The sequence below is a fragment of the Labeo rohita genome, chromosome 2 (genome assembly GCF_022985175.1).
Source record: "Labeo rohita strain BAU-BD-2019 chromosome 2, IGBB_LRoh.1.0, whole genome shotgun sequence".
NCBI classification, from domain to species: domain Eukaryota; kingdom Metazoa; phylum Chordata; class Actinopteri; order Cypriniformes; family Cyprinidae; genus Labeo; species Labeo rohita.
This window is the reverse complement of record NC_066870.1, coordinates 16,286,818-16,310,445: the sequence shown is the minus strand read 5'-3', so window position 1 is coordinate 16,310,445 and position 23,628 is coordinate 16,286,818. Positions and strand designations below refer to the sequence as shown.

Here is a 23,628-nt window from a genome sequence, read left to right as displayed (position 1 = left end):
TAACTGTAATTTAATTACTTTTTTTCTCTGCAACTGTAACAGATTACAATTAGGCCTACATTTACAGTTGAGGTCAAAAGTTTACATACACCTTGCAGAAGCTGCAAAATGTTAATTATTTTACCAAAATAAGAGGGATCATGCAAAATGCATGTTATTTTTTATTTAGCACTGATAAAATTCTTCTATTGTTTTCTCTTGTGGTCTATATGTAAACGTATTTTATGTGGAATACCTTATTCAGGTCAGTACTAAAAAAATATAAAAAAACCAACAACTGTATTTTGAATTTAAATTACGTAACTAGTTACATGTAACTGGTTACTCCCTAACACTGTGTGTCTAATGTTGCATCATCTTACAGGCTTTTGTAACATTATAAATGTGTTTATCATCGCTTTTGATCAATTTAAAGCATCCTTGCTAAATTAAAGTATTATTTAAGATTGTGAATGGTTTGCATTTTTTTGTGATAAATGCTGGTCTTTGGATCTTTCTATTTATCAAAGTATTCTGAAATGTACTCAACTGCTTTAAGTATTATTATTAATAATAATAATAATAAATGTTTATTGAACAGCAAATCAGCATATTAGAATGATTTCTAAAGGATCATGTGACTGAAGACTGGAGTAATGCTGAAAATGCAGTTTTGATGACAGGAATAAATTACATTTTAAAATATATTCATATAGACAACTGTTATTTTAAATATTAAAAATATTTCAGGTTTTTACTGTTTTTGCTGTACTTTGGATTAAATAAATGCAGGCTTGGTGAGGAGAAGAGACTTAAAAAATAATTTAAAAAATCTTACTGCTCAAAAACATTTGACTGGTAGTGTATATAATACACTAATTTATCAAATTTACATATTTGCATTTTTCCACATTTGGCTACATTCCTTTTTACGCATTCAGCTTCAGCAAAATGTTAATTATTTTACCAAAATAAGAGGGATCATACAAAATGCATGTTATTTTATTTAGCGCTGATAAAATTATTCTACTGTTTTCTCTTGTGGACTATATGTAAACGTCTTTTATATGGAATACCTTATTCAGGTCAGTACTAAATAAAAAATATAAAAATATCAACAACTGTATTTTGTATTTAAATTACGTAACTAGTTATTCTCTGAGCAAAAGCGTCCAATAACAAGATTGGTGAGATGTGATCTTAACATGTCTGCCCCCATGAGGCGACCTGCTCAATGTAAAACTTATTAGAATACTGATATGACTGGAGTCCTCATCTCATCATAGGAGTATACAGCTCATATGCAAAAGTGCTATTAATTTGTAGAAAATGTAGGTCTATGTATAAAATAAATAAAACTTAAATAAGGGGGGAAAATCATGAGCGCAGTTTAAATATATATATATATATATATATATATATATATATATATATTTGTGTGTGTATATATGTATGTATATATATATATACATATACATATATATATATGTGCGTGTGTGTGTGTACTGTAAATTTTAATTGTATTGTGGTCTTCCTAATATTTTTTGGTGAAAGGCCCGTAGCTCTGTTTGCATAACATACAAGGTATCCCAGCAAAGATTGCATGCATATTAGAATAACAATAATCTTGATTATCCACCTACGCTGTTTACGCCGCAGGTACTTGGTAGCGTATAGATTTAATTGGTTTTACGTCCTCGGCGACATCTCTTTCGTGCGGACTCGGTATTGTACAGAGTTAGACAGCTTTGGGTTTTTTTTTTAACGTTGAAGACTAAGTCCGAAAACCTTATATTACTGAGCAAAACCAAAATCGAGATGAGAACCAATAGGACTTCTTGGATTTCGTCATGCTGTGGCGCCACGCCAATGCCGTTACGTGAAACGCAAGATTTATGTGTCAACGTGCTGAGCTGAACTAAAGCAGAGCTGTCAGAGAGGCAGTAAAGCCTGATCCAGCTGCTGCATACAGGCGCAGTGGATGGGCTCAGATGCCCGGTCTTCGTCGGGGTTTGACTTCAGCAGGACAGTAGTTGTTTCCTTTTAGTATTCGGCCGTTTTTTATTAGTTACGCTCGCCTTGAGATGTTCGTAAGTGGTCGTTCCATAATAACGTTTGTTAACGGTTCCTCGCAGTGATTCAAATGAGGCGACACACCTTTTTATAGCGGGGTGGTGTAACATCTCTGCATTCTGAATCTGTGCATCTGTTTACCTTTTTGTTATATTTCACGTTTAGCCTCATGATGGACACGGACATTGCTCTTTTGAGGTTCTGGGATGGTTTGCCCGGCGAGCTTAAGATTTAGTTTGCAAAGCTGTATGTGTGAATGAGCTGGTAGCGCACACATCCAGCCAACTGTAACCTTCAAGCTAACGTCAATGACAGCTAGCAGTTAGCTGGTGGGAGTTGGTGAATAGCGGGATTTCTGTGAGTTTTCCATCGTTCGTCTGCTGCGCGTTTGCAGAGGGATGCATGAACGCGATGCACTAAATAACGAAAGGGACAAATTGCATGTCAAGATCCGGCGGGGCGCTGCTGATTCCGAACAGCTTGTGTCAAGACATCGCCATAGTGCCACGCTCAGAAAGGGATTTCATTCATCCGAGCCTGCTCGCTAAACATGGCCTCTGCAGCCAGCAGCCTTGCTGCATCCATCGCCAGTAAAACCAAAACCAAGAAGAAACATTTCGTGTCTCAGAAGGTGAAGCTGTTTCGGGCCAGCGACCCGCTGCTCAGCGTCTTGATGTGGGGAGTGAACCACTCGGTAAGATACTCTTTCTTACAGGTTTATAACAGTGTGAGCGCAATGAAGGCACGTGTGACAGATTTCTTGCTGTTTCTTGATCGCTAGTAAACTGTAGCATTTACGTCATTTTACGACTCGAAACATCAGATGTATTTGTTCACAGGAGACTATGTTGCGGGATACGGGAATCGATGCAAATGTCGACACATGGGACAAAACATGCTACACAACTTCAGTTTTAAAGGCAACATTTCCGCTTTGAAATTATTAGATGATTCAATCATTTATGTGTTAAAATATTACAATTTAGAAACAAAAAGCAGAAGTACGTATAATCGCAGTGAAGATTTTTGAAAAAAAAAAAAATCGTGAGCACAACTATATTAAAAATTAGAATAAAATATTTATGTTCTTTGTAAATATCTTTTTATTTTTTATGTCTTAATATCTATTAAAATCAAATTCAGCCTTCATTCTGAAGGTCCTATACATATTAACTCTAATACTGTTAGTATTGTGCTTGCATTTTGTGTGTCACAAGCATAATATGGTCACCTCTGTCTGTCAAATTGTAAAGATTTTTTTTGCGATTTTTAGACAAGTAGGTCCTGTTAGTGTCCAAACCAGCAACACAAAATGGCTACTGTAATATGTGTGATATGCAGAATGATTATTCCTTTAACAAGCTGCATTTTCTATCTGATGGTGGTGAAGATTCAACAGATGGTGCTGTAAATCAGTTTGAAAGCATCCTGTGGTGTCAGCTGATTAATTTTTTGACGTGAATGCTTGATATGTAAATATTTCTGTTTCATTTGACACATTATTTATGTTTCTGGTGGTGCTGATCCATGCTGAGTAATAGGCGAGGAAAAATATGGAAGAGGCAGGAGATTACAATGTAGGTGAATAATTATGATTAATCTAACAGATTAATTCAAAGTGTGTTTTTCAGTTCTGTGGCATGTTTTGTCTCAGTACTCAAGAAGCAGTGAAATGATTGTGTCAGCAAGCAAAGCAAGTGTTGGTTCAGATGAGAGGCTTTGGCACACAGTCTGTGCAGACAGCATTTAGATCCCTGATTCCTCCACCATTGCCAGCACTTAATGCCTACAAGAATGCACTTTTATTTCTCAGTTACCTAGTGAACTTATAATACTTTGATTTTTACATTTATTTCCTTATTTCTCATCATTAATCTTAGGAAAAATCTTGAAGTATTTTGCAATATGACGGACACCAACTGTAGGGCTAAATGTGTGTGTGTGTGTGGGGTTTTTTTTTTTTTTAAACCTGAAACAACATGAGATGTTTGAAGAGAGCTTCTCCTGTGGGAATGGAATATTTCCAGGTATCTGACAAACGTTTAATTGGTCTCCTGGGTATCTGAACACCAGTGTCTGGGAGCCTTGTGATGCTCTCGTGATTCACATGGATGAGATGATGCATCTAGCTATTATTTGTAACCTCTGTGTTGTGTGGAGGTGCCAATTGTACCGTTAAATTATTAATTTATGCATAGATTGAAATCAAGATACCGAAGCCTTGTTTTTGTGCACTGTATAGGCCTAAGTCTTTCAGATACCATTAGAAATGGTATTTTGCTGTGGCATCTCTTTTTATTAGAAGTAGAGTTGAGATTAATGCTGTCACGATTTTTCGATTAAATTGGAGTACTCTATTATATATATATATATATATATATATATGTATATATATATATATATATATATATATATAAAAATCCTCTATAGCAATTTGCTTGTGTCGATTAACTGGCAAAATACTGAAAATGGTGCATTTCATGGACAAAAAATGCATGAAAAGCATTATCAGATCATTTTCTTAGGCTGCACAAAATATTAAAACCACTTAAAAATCATAATAAAGCATAGTTCTATTGTGAATTCACAAAGGCTGCGATTCAAGTAAAAAATATATGCATTGCTGGTTTAATATGTGCTTTATTTGAGCATCTCACAGCAACTCCGTTCTCAATAAATGCTGCTTCACACAAACAATTTCTATTTATATGCACGGACCGTCTCAAACTCCATATTTGCATATGCTGTGAGTTCATAATGTTCATCTGGGAACAACGTGCACCATTTTATCAGATTATCGACTGATTATTAATATGAATATTAATTTATAGCATTATTACAATACCATCAAATCAAATGACAATAGCCAGGTTTCCATCCAAAGTTGCGAATTTAACTTATGCACAAATTTGGAATAATCACGTAAAACATTTGCATATAAGCACCGTTTCCAATGAGTCAAAGAGAGCAAAATTATCACTTCCTGATAAACAGGCACTATGTATCAGTAAGAAAAGTAGGAAAATCCACTGAACATAATAGTTTTCATAAATAAAAATTACTTGCACCTCAGACCAAGCAGACAAAACAAAATATATTCCGTCATTGCAGTTGTATAAGACAGTTCTGGGAGGCAATTATACAAAAATACTTTGACAGACTTTGCTCGGGTATTTCAGAATGTCAGTAACAACATTTCAGATGCTATGCAACAAGATTGATTTGCTGGTTAGTCAGGTTTTGTCGTCACATGAAAAAAGTCACATGACTTTTTTTGTTGTGCATGGAGGAATTTATTTGATGAATGCATTTTCATCTCCCATTATTCACATTACCCTTCTTCACACAAGTCATCAATCCACCTCAAGCAAGCATAAAACTTTTTTGCGAATTAAGGAATTTTTATTAGAAATGTGATGTTTCCATCACTCGTTTCTGCTACGATACTTCAAAATGTGCATAAAAACAGGGTGATGAAAACCACTCGTGTCACATTATCCAGAAAACGATAACTGTTGAAAATATTGTTCATAATTACTTTTATTTTTTGTTGGCATCTAAATGTCAGAATTGCCTTGTAGGGCATATAACTCATCCCCAAACAAGACCCTTATATAGGACTCTATGTAGATCCTGATATATTTAAATTTTTAGACCATTGCGCTGGACTAATTATCTTTAAACTAACTGCAACATCCAGTGTTTAAGGTCAAACCGTTTCAGGCTATATTTTTAGAGTGACTTCCTGCTTACAAACTCGTGTACTGTAGTATACAAGTCTCTAACGGAATGTTTAAGTGTAAAAGAGTGAAATTTGCGGAAAGAGGTGCGTCATCTGTTACCAAAATGGTGTTTGATCCCATTTGTGACCCTGGACCACAAAACCAGTCATAAGGGTCAATTTTTCAAAATTGAGCTTTATACATCATGTGAAAGCTGAATAAACAAGCTTTCCTGTTTGAATATATGTAATCTGGGGGTGCAAAAAAATCAAAATATTAAGAAAATCACCTTTAAAGTTGTCCAAATGAAGCTCTTACTAATGCATATTACTAATCAAAAATGAAGTTTTGATATATTTACAGTAGGAATTTTATTAAATATCTTCATGAAACATGATCTTTACTTAATTTCCTAAAGATTTTTGGCGTAAAAGAAAAATCAATAATTTTGATCCATACAATGTATTTTTGCAGCTTAAGACTGGTTTTGTGGTCCAGGGTCACATTTTAGTAAGAAATTATTTACAAACGCAGCTCCTCTGTGTATGCTAAGTTGACATAGTAAAACACAACCCAACTTTTCCCTTCAGTATCCTAATTTTAAAATAAGGAGGATGTTTTATTGACCTTTTGATTTATTTTCTTCTCAGATGTAGAGCCGAGATGTAAAAAGTGAAAATGTGCAGTTTATTTCCACTTGATTTAACATTGAAAAATGACTTCCATTGATGTACCCTAATGTAGTTGATTCAGTTATATTAAGACTTGAATAAAAGTAATATTATATATGGTAAAAGACATAAAACGTCTTTTTTTTGGCATGGACTCTATCTTTTTGTATAGAATAGCATCGCTAAACCCCGAGACGAATCAGTGTTGCCTGCAGGTTTATGCTCCCCAGCATCATTAGCACATTCTTCTCGTCCATCCTTCATGTTTCACTTTATTGGCTCTGTTTGACAATGAGATCTTTTGACCTCATAAATGTAGTGTTCAGGAATATCGCCTATGGGTTTATCCTATTTTTGTCATTTAGGCCAATAGAGCCCCTCCCTTCAGCACATATAGCCACACCGTCTTGCGTATACATGATGCCCGTCTATGCCTTTCATACTTCCTTAAGATTCATCTCTTCTCCCTCATCTAATCCACACCCCTCCTTCGTCCTTTTCTCCCTTTTAGATGTTTTATCCTCTTGTTCAGCACTGACTCAGATGTGTTTTTTCATGTGGATTACGTAAGAGTCTCGGAGGTATAACTTAAATCTGAGGTGAAGGAGATAAAGGTCTCTTCCATTGTGGCAGGCTCTTCCCTAATGGCCAGAATGAGAAATTGCCTTAACTAGAGCCCCAAACCCCTCCACACACACTCAGCCAGCCTCTTTTCACAGCACATAAGGAACGACGCTGTCTGTTACCCTTGATGTGAATTTGTAGTAGCGCTGTGTTATGTAAAGCGGGTGATAAGCCGTATGTGCTGACAGATATTAGTCTGCTGAGAAAACAGGCTCTTGTAATGGAATTATTTTAGCTCTGATTTGAAATGCAATAAAAAGAAGTATGAAATCGCTTGTAACGTTCACGGCGCTCATGTAGAGTGGCTTTCAGAAAGCACATGGCCTACTCTGCCAGAAGAGCCTCTGGTTGCTTGCTTGATTAATCTCAATGGCTTTATCCAAATGAAATTGTATGCTGATTATGTAACCGAGTGTAAAGGGGTGGGGGTCAAGAGCCGCTATGCCACATGCTATATATGTGGATCAACACACTCTCGCTGCACTATTAATATTTATCATGTCACAGTTAATATTATCAAACTTAGTAATTAGCATTAAGCAAAATGATTATGCATTCATTGTGCTTTCAAGTGGAGTATCTAGTATTATACTCTTAACGTTGCCTTAATATATGGGTAGTTGACAAATAGGGAGTAAAAAATGCTTATTTTGTAAAAGACCATTTTTGAAGAAGGAATACATATATTTATGTAGTGTAAAGTAGTGATCTTTGAGAAAATATAAAGGGTCACTAACTTTATCAATTCTTTCAGTGTTTTTTTTTTGTTTTTTTACATTTTTACCAAATGTAGCATTGACAGCAAAAATTAACCTCTTAATAATATATAAATAGCATAAGAGAGATTTATCTTTATTGTTAGACACTTATTTTCATATAGTGTTATTTATTTAATATGAAACTATAATTAACATCATTTTTCCCCCAAGACAAACTTTGCTGTCATCCTTTCAGAAGAGCTGGAATTTATACAATTTTAAAATGAGTGATATTTATATCTCCCTTATTGCAATACTCATCTGTTTTTTTATTTTATTTATTTATTTATTTTTTATTATTAATATTTATTTTATTTTTTTAGATAACAAATCTGTGGTTCTTTTATGCATGTCACACCATAGCACATTACGCCGCACTAAAAGACAGAAATGGTAGTTATTAAAGGATTTCTAGGTAAGTTTGAATGTCAAAGGAGAAAGAAAGTTTAATAAGTTAAAGTAAGTTTAGTACGTTTTTTTTTTTTTAAGCAAAAAATAATTTTCATCAAAATTCAGTCTCTTAGTCAACAAGTATGTTAACTGAAACTCTTCTAGCCCTCCTGCTGCATGTGCAGCACAGCTAAATATGATTGATATTTCAACTACATTCAGTAAGATGTGAATTAATTTTTTAATATGGATACTCTTTTTAAGGCATCATTTTGATTCTGTTTACTCTCTGCATGGTTCTCTTAGGATCTCCTCGCTTCTGGTGGATCCCTGTTAATTTTCTGTCTATATTTTTTTTGTTCTCACTTTTTCCCTAATTTTCTCTCCCTCAATTCTTTCTTTTTCAAAAACAAAGCATCATATTTTACACTTATTTTCATGACACTTTATAACAGTATGTTTTCTGCAAAAACAGAAAATAGTTCAATTAATGTAATTATTGCATTTAAGAACACTGAAAATGAACAAAAAAATAAAAAGGAGTTAAACAAATCTTATTTAATTATTTAAAATGCTTCTCTGGTGTCCTCTGGACACCAGAGTACAATGAGGACATTTTCTGTCACACCAAAGGACGTTTCAGCCTTTTGTGTCAATTAATGACCTTGCTGTTCCGAGCTAAGCTGTCATTAGTGGTTAGCCAGACACATTTGCATAATTTGCCATGATTATGTAGTTTAACTTACAGGTTTTAATTAAAAAATATAATTTAGGGGTGTCACACCAAAGGACAACAAAACGTAACACTTTTGTAGTGGTTCCAAAAAACTTAAATACTTGAACAATTCTGAGACAAAAATTGACCATGTCCACATGTCATTGGTTTGACAGGCGGCTTCAGTAACACAACCTTGAATGCGGTCCTTCAACTAATTAAAGTTTTCTCTGGAATTGGCCGATATGCTGTCACACCAGAGGACATGGTTTTCAGAGACAAAATTAATCAGGTTCCTACGATTGCCATTTACTAAAATAGACACTTGTACAATTATGCCAGAGGTATTTAGTAACATTTTTAAGCTTTTCTTTTTAATTGACAAAAGTTGTCATTTATTGAACCATGCTTGAGACAGTCACACCATAGGACGATTTTGAGATTTGGCTCAAAAATGTAAAAAAAAAAATCAAATAACACTGCAGCTTTTATAACAACAGGTCCATGTAGGACAAAGGATAAACAAATTACTGCATTTTAAATAAAGACAATATTAATATTAATTAGATTCATTTTCATCTTGTTTATGTGATATAATAAGATAAACTAATATATATATATTACTCTGAATCACATGGCTCATACTGTGTAAATGTGCGGATGAGGTGTGTGTGTGTTTGTGTCACACAGCTCAGGCTGGTTGACCGTGGCTTGTCCTTTCCCATTTTCAGCTGCTGCTGTTTCAGTGCTGCTCTGAATGAACTCACTGCCCTCTCCCCCAGTCTTGCAGTTGCTTTCTTTTTTTTTTCTTATCTCTTCTTGTAGACTACGGTTTGGCTTCGTTTTAAATCACAGAGCATAGCCTTCTTTATTGAACTGCTTCTTAATCGACAAAAAGACACCCCCTGATGCAGCAGGGACAGATGGAGGCACAGGAAGATGCACAAAAATAACTCTCTGCGTACACACAACACGTCATTGTGTGTGTGTGTGTGTGTGTGTGTGTGTGTGTGTGTTCGTATGATGGAAAGAGAGTGTCAAATAGCCAGGTCGGATTCCACCATGTAGGACAAACAGACACGTGCACCAAAATCTGGTTATACTTAGATAAGGAGGCACCTTTCACAGGTAATGTCAGTTTTAGTCAACTGACTTGGGTTTAAGTGTGGTCATGCATGTGCTAATGCCCATGAAAGGCCACTTGATGTGCATTGAATAATTTAAAACGATAAAAAATGGAAGTGGACAGTCCGGCCAAATGAGTAATGCTTACCCTGTTGGCACAGGCGACTCTGTTTTTCACTGCTGCTGTTGTTAGTGAAAGGAAGTTGTTTCTTGGCAGTGGTCCATCAGTGCAGCACATTTTGAGGAATGGCCTCTGTACTGCAGATAGTTCTCGGTAAATAAGAAAACGCTCTGATTTATTCATTTGGAGCAGGTCCAGAAGTCTCCTGTACAACAGATATAAAGCTATTTAAGATATGCCTCAGCTGTTGAAGTATTATTTTGTAATCTGGCATTATTGAATAATTTTCTCTCCATGTTCTTTCAGATAAATGAACTCAGTCACATCCAGATTCCTGTTATGCTGATGCCTGATGACTTCAAAGCCAACTCAAAGATCAAGGTGGACAACCACCTCTTCAACAAGTAAGACAGCCTGACTCCAGATCATTTTGCTATGTATGTGTTCATTGCTTTGCTTTTGTTAGTTATCAGCTTTTGCATCTTTTCTACTTTCAAAGAGAGAACATGCCAAGCCATTTCAAGTTTAAGGAGTACTGTCCCCTAGTCTTCCGCAATCTGAGGGAGCGGTTCTCCATTGATGATCAGGAATATCAGGTACGTAAGTGCTTAAGTAAGTGGTTGTCAAGTGGTTCTTTGTGTCCATGCCATGCGTTAAAATTGTTTATACTGTGGCGCCGTTAAATGCTTGAATCTGATTGGCTGAAAAACGTTCTAAGGTGTGCAGTTATTTTCAGGGAAACACGCAGCTGAAGTAGTTCCAGGCAGGTCCTGACCGCATTACGTCTTCATATCACTTCACCAAATGATTCCAGTTTTTTTTCAAAGGTCCTTTCAACTTACAACAACAAAAGAACCATAACCCACAATGACACTGACCAAGCAAATAAGTATAGTAAATAAAAAGATGTTTTTGCCGCAAAATTACATTTTAATATATACAAAAAGCACATATTCATTTTCTCCAGTTCTCTGTCCATTACACAAATATAATACGAACACTCACAAAAACATACACGTGCACAGAAATGTGTTGTCAGCGCTGCTCAGATTTTATTAGTAAAATAGTTTAGCAAATGAAAAGCTACATGACATTTCTTACAAGCAAGGTAATAACGGCACTGTTCTTGAAGAAGATAAACTTACAGTTTCGCTATTATTAGAGATTCTGCTGCCGCTACATTCTATTTTTCAACAAGGAGGAGGTAAAAGTGCTGTTTTTGATGTAACTAAACTCACAGCTTCAATTCACCCACAGTTTCATTAATAACTGCATTAGTCTGCTATCAATGGCTCAAGCCTCCATTACTAGGTATAAAATGACACTTTGGAATTAGCAATGGAGGTGTGGGATGAACGTTTTAATGACAGAAACTTGACGAATGTCTTGAAGTACAACATCTGAACGATATTTCAGGTTTGGTAACCATAGTATAAGCGGAATAAGGCTGCATTTACACTGCAGATCTGGATCCCCAAATGGGATTTTTTGACTATATCATTTATTTATTTATTATTATTATTATTATTTTTTTTGGACAACCCGCTTGCACCTTCTTTTAAAAGTGACCCATATCCGATTTCTGCATTTACACTACACAGGCTTAACTTGAAAAATGCTTAATGTGGCTAAGTGCATTAGACTGTGATATCAAAAGACCAAACTTTAACTTACTGACAGAACTCATAGAAACATTTTTAATGTGCTAGTTTCATCTTTGCATCAAAATCATTAATTAGTAGGCTACCTATTTTCTGGGTTCTACTCTGTCCCTGTATAGTGTTTTTCCTCATTAAAACCAGATGTGTTCATCAGTGATTGTTTATCAAGAGTGGGGACATGTTTGTGTTTGTATTTTATTTTGTGATTTCACTGGAACGAATAGTCTCCACAATGGTTAGCAATAGATTAAAGCGTCTGTCTGATTCGTATCTTATTCATATCAGAATTATTTCCACTTATGAGTGAGGCCTGAAACCAGTCTAAAAATATTGGAATCCACGTGATTTTTTTTTTTCCTGCTTACACATTCATGGGCCATATCTGATCTGTGCCACATGGGAGGAAAAAAATGGAATTGGGTCATTTGAACCATGCAGTGTAAATGTGGCCTAATTGACTCCAGTGTGTTGAATTATTATTTCAAATAATTCATTGCCCATCGTCAGTTATTCCGTATGTAATGCACAACTAGCCATGGATTATTGCTTTTATACCATGGTCTTGTGCCAGCATTGACAAGTTAAAGCTGGTAATGATGTTTGCAGAGTAATATTTGACCGGAAGGGTAAAAATGACGGTTATTTATATCAGTTACAGCTTGTTAGATCTAGCATTCAGCTTTAAATCAGACACAGAGATGAAGTAGTGCTGTAGGACTACATTTATTTGAATGAATTAATTATTTGAATTAGTTATTGAGAGAGAGTGAGTGAAAGAGGTATGGGAATTGTGTGTGTGTGAATTACCTGCGTCCTTCTCTACAAACAATGAAGCTGAGTTTAGGTGCTTCAAAAATGGCAAATTTACCTCCTTGAGCTGAGAAATATAATGTAGGAATTCAGTATCTAAGCTGTTTATTACTTAAAGTCACAGGGCAGTACTGACAATAAGTTTCTGTGCTCCTGAATGTTTCTGTGTGCACAAAATGATCGAATACGTATGATCTACAATCTGTGTGTGTGTGTGCGTCAAATAAAAGCAGTGCATTCACATAGAACAGTGATTAAACTGTCTTGGAACTACCTGTGCACTATATGGTTTTAATATACACCTGCTAGTCAATCATAATTGAGTATTCAGACAGACTATGGTTTTAGTTTTTATTACCATTTTAATAATTTTTCAAATGTGAAATGAACAGCCGTCTGGACTCATTTTTTCAGTTTCACACATCGGCTGCAAGTTTGTCTTGTCCAATATATTTTTTTTTACTGCTCCATCCTTCAATAAGCCTCTTTGCAAAGTCTGCAGTGTATCGTGATAGATTCACTCTGAGATGTGCTGCACGAGCTGTCGATGACTTGTGCATGTGAAGTTTAAGCTCTGAAAGTGACATTCCCAGCTGAAATCTGTCAGTTGTTCATTCAGTGTTGAAAATTGTTGAAACAACATTTAATGCTGAAAGGTTGTGTAAAAAGGTCAACAAAATATTTATAAATTAACATTTTGTTGAAGACAAAATGTTGAAAATCTGTATGAAATGTAAGACTTTGAAGCAGCATTGCAAAATCATTGTTGATTTAATTTGTAAAATCAAAACAAAATTCAACTATCATTCTACCTTGATCCATTTACATGTGAATACATGTTGAAATGCCAGCTTTTCATAGTACAGCATAGTATTTTAAAGAAAACAAGTTGATTACTCATGACATGCCCTTCTTAAAACAAAGCATTTTTGTTTCTCTCAGTTCATAAGTTCATATGTAACAGTTTTATAAGTAAACTCCACTAATATCAGGCTTTAGTTTCTACAGCCATCATCAGATCTTTCAGGCTCAGATCAAGTTTAATGCCACATGCTGAAAATACTGTATTGAATTTGGCCCATCTCCCAGAATACTTCAATACTACGCTTACACTACTGTTGACCCAGCACTGGGAGTGTAGCAATCAGCATTTTTTTATTGAAGTGAAAGTGCAGTTTTTTTATGCATTTGTGTTTGAATGTCTCCAGGTAACTTTAGTAAAATATCTTCAAATCAATAAATGAATTTGATATGAATATCAACAAGAGTGTTTCTCAACTGGTGGGTCATAACCAAAAAATTACTGGCTTATGTGGTCTCTTCTGAGATGGGAGAAGCAGGGGAAAAAACAATGCTAATGCAGCTAACCAAGAAATCATGCACAGGTAGAATAGCAAAATAAATAAGCTTTTAATAGTCATGAGAAAATGATTGCCATATGTTTTGTTGATGTCAAAGGCTGAGAATATGCAGTTCATAGTATGTTTAATTAGGGGAAAAGTTTACTTCCAGAACAAAAATTTACTAATAATTTGCTTACCCCCTTGTCATCCAAGATGTTTGTGTCTTTCTTTCTTCAGTTGTAAAGAAATTATGTTTTTCTCCATATAATGGACTGATATGGTGCCAGCAAATTTGAACTTCCAAAATGCAGTTAAATGTAGCTTCAAGGGGCTCTGAATGGTTATCGGTTATTTTCTAAAAAATAAATAAATAAATAAAAAATACAATTTATATACTTTTTAACCTCAAATGCTCGTTGTGTCTAGCTCTGCGTGACCTCTGTGTATTCTGGTTCAAGACAGTTTGGGTATGTCGAAAAACTCCCATCTCATTATCTTTTCCAACTTCAAAATCGTCCTACATCACTGTTTTACCCTTTTTTGTAAAGCGTGTTTGATCTTCTTTGCACGTTCAGTTTGTAAGCACTGGATTGGTACTTTTGCAGCAATGTAGGATGATTTTGAAGTTGGAGGAGAAAATGAGTTTTTCGACATACCCTAACTGTCTTGAACCGGAATACACAGAGATCACGCAGAGCTAGACAAGATGAGCATTTGAGGTTAAAAAATATATAAATTGTTTATGTTTTTTTTTTTTTTTTAATAGAAGTAACCAATCGTTTTGCCAGATAAGACCCTTATTCTTTGATTGGGATTGTTCAGAGCCTTTTGAAGCTGCATTTAAACTGCATTTTGGAAGTTCGAACTTGGGGCACCATAGAGGTCCATTATATAGAGATATAGAGAAATCCTAAAATGTTTTCCTCAAAAAACAATTTCTTTTATGACTGAAGAAAGAAAGACATGAACATCTTGGATGAAAAGGGGGTGAATAAATTACCTGTACATTTTTGTTCTGAAAGTGAACTTCTCCTTTAATGCAAATATCTAAGTTTTTGTTTTTAAATGTATTTTTTCTGGTCAATGTGTTTGATCAATTCTTGGTATCCAAATCTGGATCCAAAAGCAAAACCAATTGAGAACCACTAAGTAATTTTTACTAAGGAATTTGGAACAGATTTTATCACATTTTTAACAAATGAATCCCACTCAGTACAACGGCCACACAGAGTGTGTCTATTGCAGTAAACCGCAGAGACCTTGCATTTTTGGCAGCTATACTAAAGATGGCATCCAAAGCACAGGCAGTAACGCAGCTGTGCTTTTGCGGGTTGAATAATGCCATTTTAATGTAAACCCATGGACTTTCTGTAACAGCTACATGTTCCTTTTCATTTTTCCCATTGCTATAGAAGAGGATGTTTTGCCATCCAAATGAGCAAAACCTGCCAATGCGTTTCAGTTTGTGATGCGGTTCAATAAAAGAAGTAGCCAGACAGTACAGTCTGGCATTCCAGGCTGACTGCAGACTGCAGTCTAGGAGAAGTGCCAGTAGCTTTTCACCGTTTTATTGGAGCTGTTTAGTGCAAGCCTGGCAGTGTGAAATCCTTCACTGTTCTTTCCTCCCGTGGCAGAACTCTCTGACACGCAGGGCCCCAATTCCCAGTGACGCTCAGGGCCGTAGTGGAGCTCGTTTCCACACCTCGTACAACAAGAGGTACGTCATTAAGATCATCACCAGCGAGGACGTGGCCGAGATGCACAACATTTTGAAAAAGTACCACCAGGTAGAGGGAACATCTGTTTCTTTGTTAAAAATGATCCTGCGATGAGTCTTGCAAGCTGTAAAATGAATCTTTTTTTGTGTTTGCCAACTGTAGTATATAGTCGAGTGCCATGGAAACACGCTGCTCCCTCAGTTTCTGGGCATGTATCGCCTCACAGTGGATGGTGACGAGACCTACATGATCGTCACTCGCAACGTCTTCAGTCACCGCCTGCCTGTTTACAAAAAATATGACCTGAAGGTGAGTGATTCTAGTTTGAAAAGCCTGTCTTCTCTTTAGTATAATAAAAATGAATTGATTGGGGCATTATGAAAGTAAAACTTATGCTATTTCAAGACTTTTGAGGCATACAATAGCTTACAATAGTTCACTTCCAGAATGAAAATTTCCTGATAATTTACTCACCCCCATGTCATCCAGGATGTTCATGTCTTTCTTTCTTCAGTCGAAAAGAAATTAAGGTTTTTGAGGAAAACATTTCAGGACTTTTCTGCTTATATAACACAACACTTTTTTTTTTGCCCCCATTTTTCATGAGCTGAACTCAAAGATCTAAGACTTTTTCTATGTACACAAAAGGTCTATTTCTCTCAAATATTGTTCACAAATCTGTCTAAATCTGTGTTAGTGAGCACTTCTCTTTTGCCGAGATAATCCATCCACCTCACGGGTGTGGTCTATCAAGATGCTGATTAGACAGCATGATTATTGCACAGGTGTGCCTTAGGCTGGCCACAATAAATGGCCACTCTAAAATGTGCAGTTTTATCACACAGCACAATGCCACAGATGTCGCAAGTTTTGAGGGAGCATTTTGCATGCTGACTGCAGGAATGTCCACCAGAGCTGTTGCCCGTGAATTGAATATTCATTTTTCTACCATAAGCCGTCTCCAATGGCATTTCAGAGAATTTGGCAGTACATCCAACCGGCCTCACAACCGCAGACCACATGTAACCACACCACCCCAGGACCTCCACATCCAGCATCTTCACCTCCAAGGTCTGAGACCAGCCACCCGGACAGCTGCTGCAACAATCGGTTTGCATAACCAAAGAATTTCTGCACAAATTGTCAGAAACCGTCTCAGGGAAGCTCATCTGCATGTTCGTCGTCTTCATCGGGGTCTTGACCTGACTGCAGTTCGTTGTAACCGACTTGAGTGGGCAAATGGCCACATTCAATGGTGTCTGGCACTTCGGAGAGGTGTTCTCTTCACGGATGAATCTCGGTTTTCACTGTACAGGGCAGATGGCAGACAGCGTGTATGGCGTTGTGTGGGTGAGCGGTTTGCTGATGTCAATGTTGTGGATCGAGTGGCCCATGGTGGCGGTGGGGTTATGGTATGGGCAGGCATATGTTATGGACAGCGAACACAGGTCCATTTTATTGATTGCATTTTGAATGCACAGAGATACCGTGATGAGATCCTGAGGCCCATTGTTGTGCCATTCATCCACGACTATCACCTCATGTTGCAGCATGATAATGCACAGCCCCATGTTGCAAGGATCTGTACACAATTCCTGAAAGCTGAAAATATCCCAGTTCTTGCATGGCCAGCATACTCACCGAACGTCACCCATTGAGCATGTTTGGGATGCTCTGGATCGGCGTATACGACAGCGTGTTCCAGTTCCTGCCAATATCCAGCAACTTTGCACAGCCTTTGAAGAGCAGTGAACCAACATTCCACAGGTCACAATCAACAACCTGATCAACTCTATGCGAAGGAGATGTGTTGCACTGCGTGAGGCAAATGGTGGTCACACCAAATACTGACTGGTTTTCGGACTTCCAATCTTTTCACTAGTTAAGACCCTTATTCCTCGTCTGGGACCGTGTAGAGCCTTTTGAAGCTGCATTGAAACTGCAGTTTGAACCTTCAACCCACTGTCCACCACTGAACTTTGTTTTCCTCAAAAACCTTAATTTGTTTTCGACTGAAGAAATCTTGGATCACATCTTGGATAACATGGGGGTGAGTAAATTATAAGGAAATTTTCATTGGAATTTGGAAGTGAACTCCTTTAAGTCACTATTCACAAAAAATCCTGACGTCCAGCCTAGTTTTTGCTGGTGCTTTCACTGTAGTTCATGAGGATAGTAGTAAATACCAAATAATTCTTTTGAATCAGATCTTGCTATTGAATCATTTTAAATGTTTCATTGAAAATAATGTTAGAAAAGATATATAAAAGAAAAAAGTTTTTTTTTTGACCTAGTGAGAATAAGGAAGTGGCACAGTTAAAATGTTTGGGTAAATATTTTATTAACTAATGTCTTTATGTACTTTTTTAGGGATCCACGGTGGCAAGAGAGGCTAGCGACAAAGAAAAGGTAAACTCTCCCTCATTTTTTTTTAAATTCTGTGTTGAAGGAATAGAACTTTTGAAAAGGGGTGATTAAAAATGTTTTTAAAAAACTTCTGTGCTAAAATGTTTTCATTATTTTCAGTGTATAATTACGTAAGTGTTCAGAAAATGAACTCACATTTGCATGTTGGATGTACTGCATGTCTGAGTTCGGAAATTATGTGTATAAAAAACATTATAATCACAATTATAACATCATCTTCCTTTCCATGTGTGTTGTGTATTAATAAATTCCCAAAATAAAATTCTCCTGTGTGAAAGATCCCATTTTCTACTCCATTCCTTGGAGAAAATACTCTCTTTACTGCTCCTTTTCCGTTCAGTGTTTGCTTAATTTAATTTGCTACAGAGTGTGGGAAACTGCACTTTGTAGTCCAAGGGTATTATTATTTAATTTATTTAAGTAATAGTCTTAAGTAGAATGAAAGTAGTTCTATTATTGGATTAATTTAAGCTTAAGAACAGTAGTGTCTCTGTATATTGTGATACCCTATTGTTTTACACTGTAATTTAAGTGCACTGATCTCTGAGGGTGAAGAGATGGTAACAGAAACCATTGTAAATAATAGATAGACTGAGTACTTGTCTTCAAGAAACGTTCGACTGTTGGTACACGTTTTACATTGATTTACTGTACTATATAAAACATTGTGTTTGTTAATAAAAGACAAATGAGCTGCAGTTTATACTTGTGTACAGTATTTGCTCACAAAAGGCAAACCTGATCATGTGTTTTTTCATGTTTGTGTACATATGGAGGGCATGTGAATGATTTGCATGTATATATATTTTTCTATATGCATGTTAGTCTTTCTAGCATGTTGAATTGTTTCTTTGATTACTTTTTCCTCCATTGAGATTTTATATCTACATTCTAATGCTGTATATGATACTTTTAAATATGGCAAATATGAAGTGATGTATTTGTAATTATGTGTCATATACAGACTAGATTTGTTGTCATTCACTGTATTTGATGAAATATTTCCTTTGCTTCTCAAGTGTGATTTCCGTAAAGGGACAGTTCTCCCAAAAATCTGTCAGATTCAAGTTGTTCCAAACTTGTTCCAAAATTTCTTTCTTCTGCCGAGCACTAAATATTTTTAATAGGGATGTAAGGTTGCACACAGAGCCCATTGAAAATCAATATAAATATGTGACAATTCAAATCGATAAAGGGTTTGCATTTGCGTCATGATTTGGTCACTTACCCAGATGCGCGGCCATATTAGTGATACTTGGATGTAAACAACAGTATTGTTTGCATGGTAAATCTACTACTGAATACATTGTTCTGCTAACTGTTCTGGAAAAACAGTGTGGAAACCGCTAAATCATATAAAGAATGACTTAGTAAGCAGGAAGGTGTGCAATATTTTGACAAACTAATGTTCATAGATGGTAAAGATATATACGAGCAGTATATATTAAGATATTAGCCTAATATTTCACCTACCTGACAGGAAATTATAAGAACAAACATTAATGTTGTCAAGATTCTTGCAATGGAAATCCTGGTTCAGTTTGGCCAACCACAAACACCTCTTGTTGCTCAGTTTTTTTGCACTACTCTCACTGATTTGTTATAACTTTTGGCAGTCTATAGTAATCCAAATGTTTTTCCCGGTCCGACCGATTAGTACAGCTCAAAACATGACAATAATTGACCATTTTCAGCAGCAATAATCAGTGAAATATGCAAGTTTTGTTCAGTTCAGTGGCATTGTTTACATTCAGTGCTGCAATACTGGCAGATTGATGTCGTGAAAACGCTCCATTTAAATGTTAAATGAATCGTGATACAATTAAGGGTAGGAGTTTACATGAATTTATCTCTGAGGGGAATAGGCTGTCTTCAGAAAGTTTAGGTTGTATTTCAATTTCATCTTTACTCTATATCCACCTTATTCTTAAACGCGAAAGTAAGCCTATGGGTGAGACTTCCGGTTCATTAGCCGCTAAAATTATGAGAAAAATAACAATGTGCAATTATCGGTAAAACCGTTTGCACTACAAACCAGTGTGCTCATAATTAAGATAATACATAAAAATAATATGGTAAGACACACCAATTTGTAATATCAAGCAGTAAAACAAGCTGTTTTGTACAGAAAAAAAGAGCTGGACACAGGTGAGACCGGAAGCCAGACAAATACAAATTGCCGCGCCCACACTTACCGGAAAAATACCGTTCATATGCGGAGCTCTGCTTTGTTTACAGCGGTAACCAAAAAAAACGATATGTTGCATATGTGCCATAAGCGCCACCTGCTGTGAGAAAGTGAATTTACATCGCATCGTGAGTTAAGTGAATCGTTACATCCCTAATTTTGAAGATTGTGGGTAACCAAACAGTTTGTGGGCCCCATTGACTTATATATTTTCTATGTTTGTTTTTTCCATACCATGGAAGTCAGTGGGGACCAACAACTGTTTGATTACCAACTTCAAACTTCTTTTCTGTTAGAAGAAAGGAATTAATACTGGATTAGAACCTGTAAATGAGGACAGAATTTTCATTTTTGGGTGAAATCTCTCTTTTAACATTCTCCCATGATATTTTGTGTCTTCACTTGTTTACTGTACAACAGCCATGTTATCAATCAACTTTATATCATTCTGTACTTTTGGTGTGTTTCATTTGATGCATGTATGTGGGATATTTCCATCTTTTTAATTCCTCCATTTTCTCCTGAAGAGTTTACACCTTTTATGAATTGCAGTTAAAAATGACTAAGACAACAAGTCCTCAAAGTTATCTAGAAAGCTCTCGTCTCTCCACATACTGATTTGTGGATGCTTGCGTTAGTGAAGCTGCTTGCATCTGACGCTCCTTCTCCCTGCAGCCACGTCCACCTGAGGAGGCTCCATCCAAATCACGCATGAGCCAAAAGCTACAAACCATCCGGATCGCCACACGCTTTTACTGCGCCATAAGACACGTAAGGACACGACAGCAGAGAACTGTCCCATATTGCTCTGTGTTCTTCTCCAACATGCTTTACCCCCGCATTTTGCCTCAGGAAATCACCGTTCTCTCTGGATCCCACAAGGGACTGTAAATTCAAGCCGAGGGCTGGTGCTTTAAGTTGTCTACCTGTTCCAGAAATAAAGCGGTGACTCCTTCTTCGACAATCTCTGCTGGAATTGTGAAAAGAACTGGAATACTAGTCAGCCTCGGCATTTAAGTGTTCTGCTGAGCCATGGGGGTTTTATATACACCTTCAGATGTCCATCTGCATGTTCTAATAGTTTGGATGGAAGTCTAATTCTGTGGCTCAGGGAATCTATTCAGATTTTCATCAAATGTTGAATGAGTCATAGAAGGTCAAGAAGTATTACATATATTTTGATGTTTCTTGGAAGGAGAAATGTAGACTTTTTGTTCAGGACTTCAGCATGTAGATAACTTACCCATCTAGAACAAAGTTATTTAGGTAAAAATGTGTTTTTTATTTGATGTTTGATACATGTTTCAAACATTTAATCCATTGCAAATCTAGCACATGAAAGGGATAGTTCAGCCAAAAATGAAATACTCATAATTTACTAAGCATTATGTAAATAAACCTGTATGAACACAAATTAAGATATTTAGATTTTAAAAGTAAATGGGGTCCAAAGTTATTTTGAACCCCACACTGTAAAAAATAAAAAACACAGTTTGTTGAACTAAAATAAGTTTAGTCAACTTGAAATGTTAAGTTGTACTAAGAAACAACTTAGATGTTTGTGTGTGCTAAACTTAACAGATGGGTAAGTAACCCAGCTGCCTTAAAATTTTAAGTTGATTCAAATCAAATATCTAAGTTGTCACTTAGTATAATTGAACATTTCAAGTTGAATAAACATTTTTTTGAGTTGACTGAACTTAAAATTTTAAGGCAGCCAGGTTACAAATTATTTTAAGTTGACTCAACAAATTGTTTTTTACAGTGCAGTTACATTCATAATATGGACAGAAATTATTAAATCTTTCTTCAAAATATCATCTTTTGTGTTCCACTGAAAAAAAAGTCATACAAATTTGCAACAACGTGAGTAAATGATGTTGTTTTTCGTTTTTGGGTGAACTATCCCTTTACTGTTGATACTAGCTGTAGACTTTGGTTTGGAATCACTGATGTTTGTGGAAGTAGGCATTTAGAAAATAACCCTTGGTTTAATCATTGTAATTATTTGAATGCTGTAATTGTCTGTTGGCTCTAATCGTGAAATCTAAATCACACCCTGTCCACAGGAGGCAGTCTGCTTTACATTACACTCCACTGCTTCTGTGATGTGCTATTTTTAAGTTTACTTAGTGAATTTTCAGATGTTCACTTGTTAATTAAGCAAATCATAATTGCACCAGATCAACCTTTTTTTTCACCTCCAAAAATTGTTTATTTTTAGATGCTGGATTTTAGCGTAATATGTTGAAGTTGATGAAAACAAGAATTTTGTAGAAAATCGCCTTTCTTTTTGTTCCACGGTAAATAATAATAATAATTAAAAATTACTACCCAGAGAGCACATGTACGTCTGCCAGATGTCTGTTAAAGATCACTTGATCTGGAAAGCATCTGCTGTGTACAAACATCTGACAGACGTCTGTAAGATGTCAGTTTTACATACATTCTAAATTCTAATCTAATAGACATATATTTGACATCTGATAGGAAACATCCTGTAGACATATTGCAGATGAGCAAAGACATCTGTCTTCCAGATGTAAATCCAGACGTCAAATAGACGTCTTCGTGATGTATGTATGCTATCAGGGTATATTAAAGCTGCATTACTTTTTTTTTTTTTTTTTGGTTTAAAATGATTCGAAATCAATCACTGAGCAAGTACATAACCAATCAGTGTTCAAAATCTCCTTACTTTAGCCTGATTCACAACGGTAAGCTCCAGGGGACGAGGTTGGATCCAGATCCAATTCCTCCTACGTTACATATCCCTAAACCTAGCCTTCTCCACCCCCTGGATGTGAATGTAACCTCGTCTCCTGGATCTTGTGTACTGCAGTGAGGGGATACTGCTAATTTGAATGGTTCGGCCGTTCGTCTTTGTGTTATTATGTATCCCGGCTAATATCGCGTGTGTGGATGCTAAAGGTGGCAGATCTTTTGTAGCCTCTTCTTACACCAACTTGTCATTTTAGAATGAGTTCTAAAGAACATAACATTTTTTTAAAAAGTTTTTTGTGCTTAAAGAAACAGTTTCTTTCTATGACATTCGAATGGTATGGCACGTATGCCACGGTTTGGTCAGTTAGAATTTATGATATTACGACATTTACATTTTTTTGTTCTGAAAGTACAATGGTGCTCTTGATGAGCTTTAACACTCTCCTAATGTGAATAACAGACCAAGGAACTTCCAACTTACAAAGACAACGACTTCATCAATGACGGCCAGAAGGTCTACATAGATGAGGAGAACAAGAAAATGTTCCTGGAGAAACTGAAGAATGACGTAGAGGTCTG

General features: G+C 36.1%; 1 protein-coding gene across 2 annotated transcripts in view; it reads left to right on the top strand.

Moving 5' to 3' along the window:
- Nucleotides 1-1,863: 1,863 nt before the first annotated feature.
- pip4k2ab (phosphatidylinositol-5-phosphate 4-kinase, type II, alpha b) overlaps nt 1,864-23,628 on the top strand; it is a 28,421-nt gene continuing 6,656 nt past the window's right edge. Inside the window, exons 1-8 of one of the 2 annotated variants that reach the window (XM_051134871.1) lie at nt 1,869-2,746; nt 10,485-10,582; nt 10,678-10,774; nt 15,627-15,779; nt 15,873-16,019; nt 18,081-18,119; nt 21,001-21,096; nt 23,510-23,623. In XM_051134871.1, the coding sequence (XP_050990828.1) occupies nt 2,603-2,746; nt 10,485-10,582; nt 10,678-10,774; nt 15,627-15,779; nt 15,873-16,019; nt 18,081-18,119; nt 21,001-21,096; nt 23,510-23,623 (888 nt within the window). In that variant the 5' untranslated portion in view covers nt 1,869-2,602. Of the gene's footprint in view, nt 2,747-10,484; nt 10,583-10,677; nt 10,775-15,626; nt 15,780-15,872; nt 16,020-18,080; nt 18,120-21,000; nt 21,097-23,509; nt 23,624-23,628 lie in introns of both variants that reach the window. The other variant, XM_051134880.1, reaches the window with a different exon arrangement.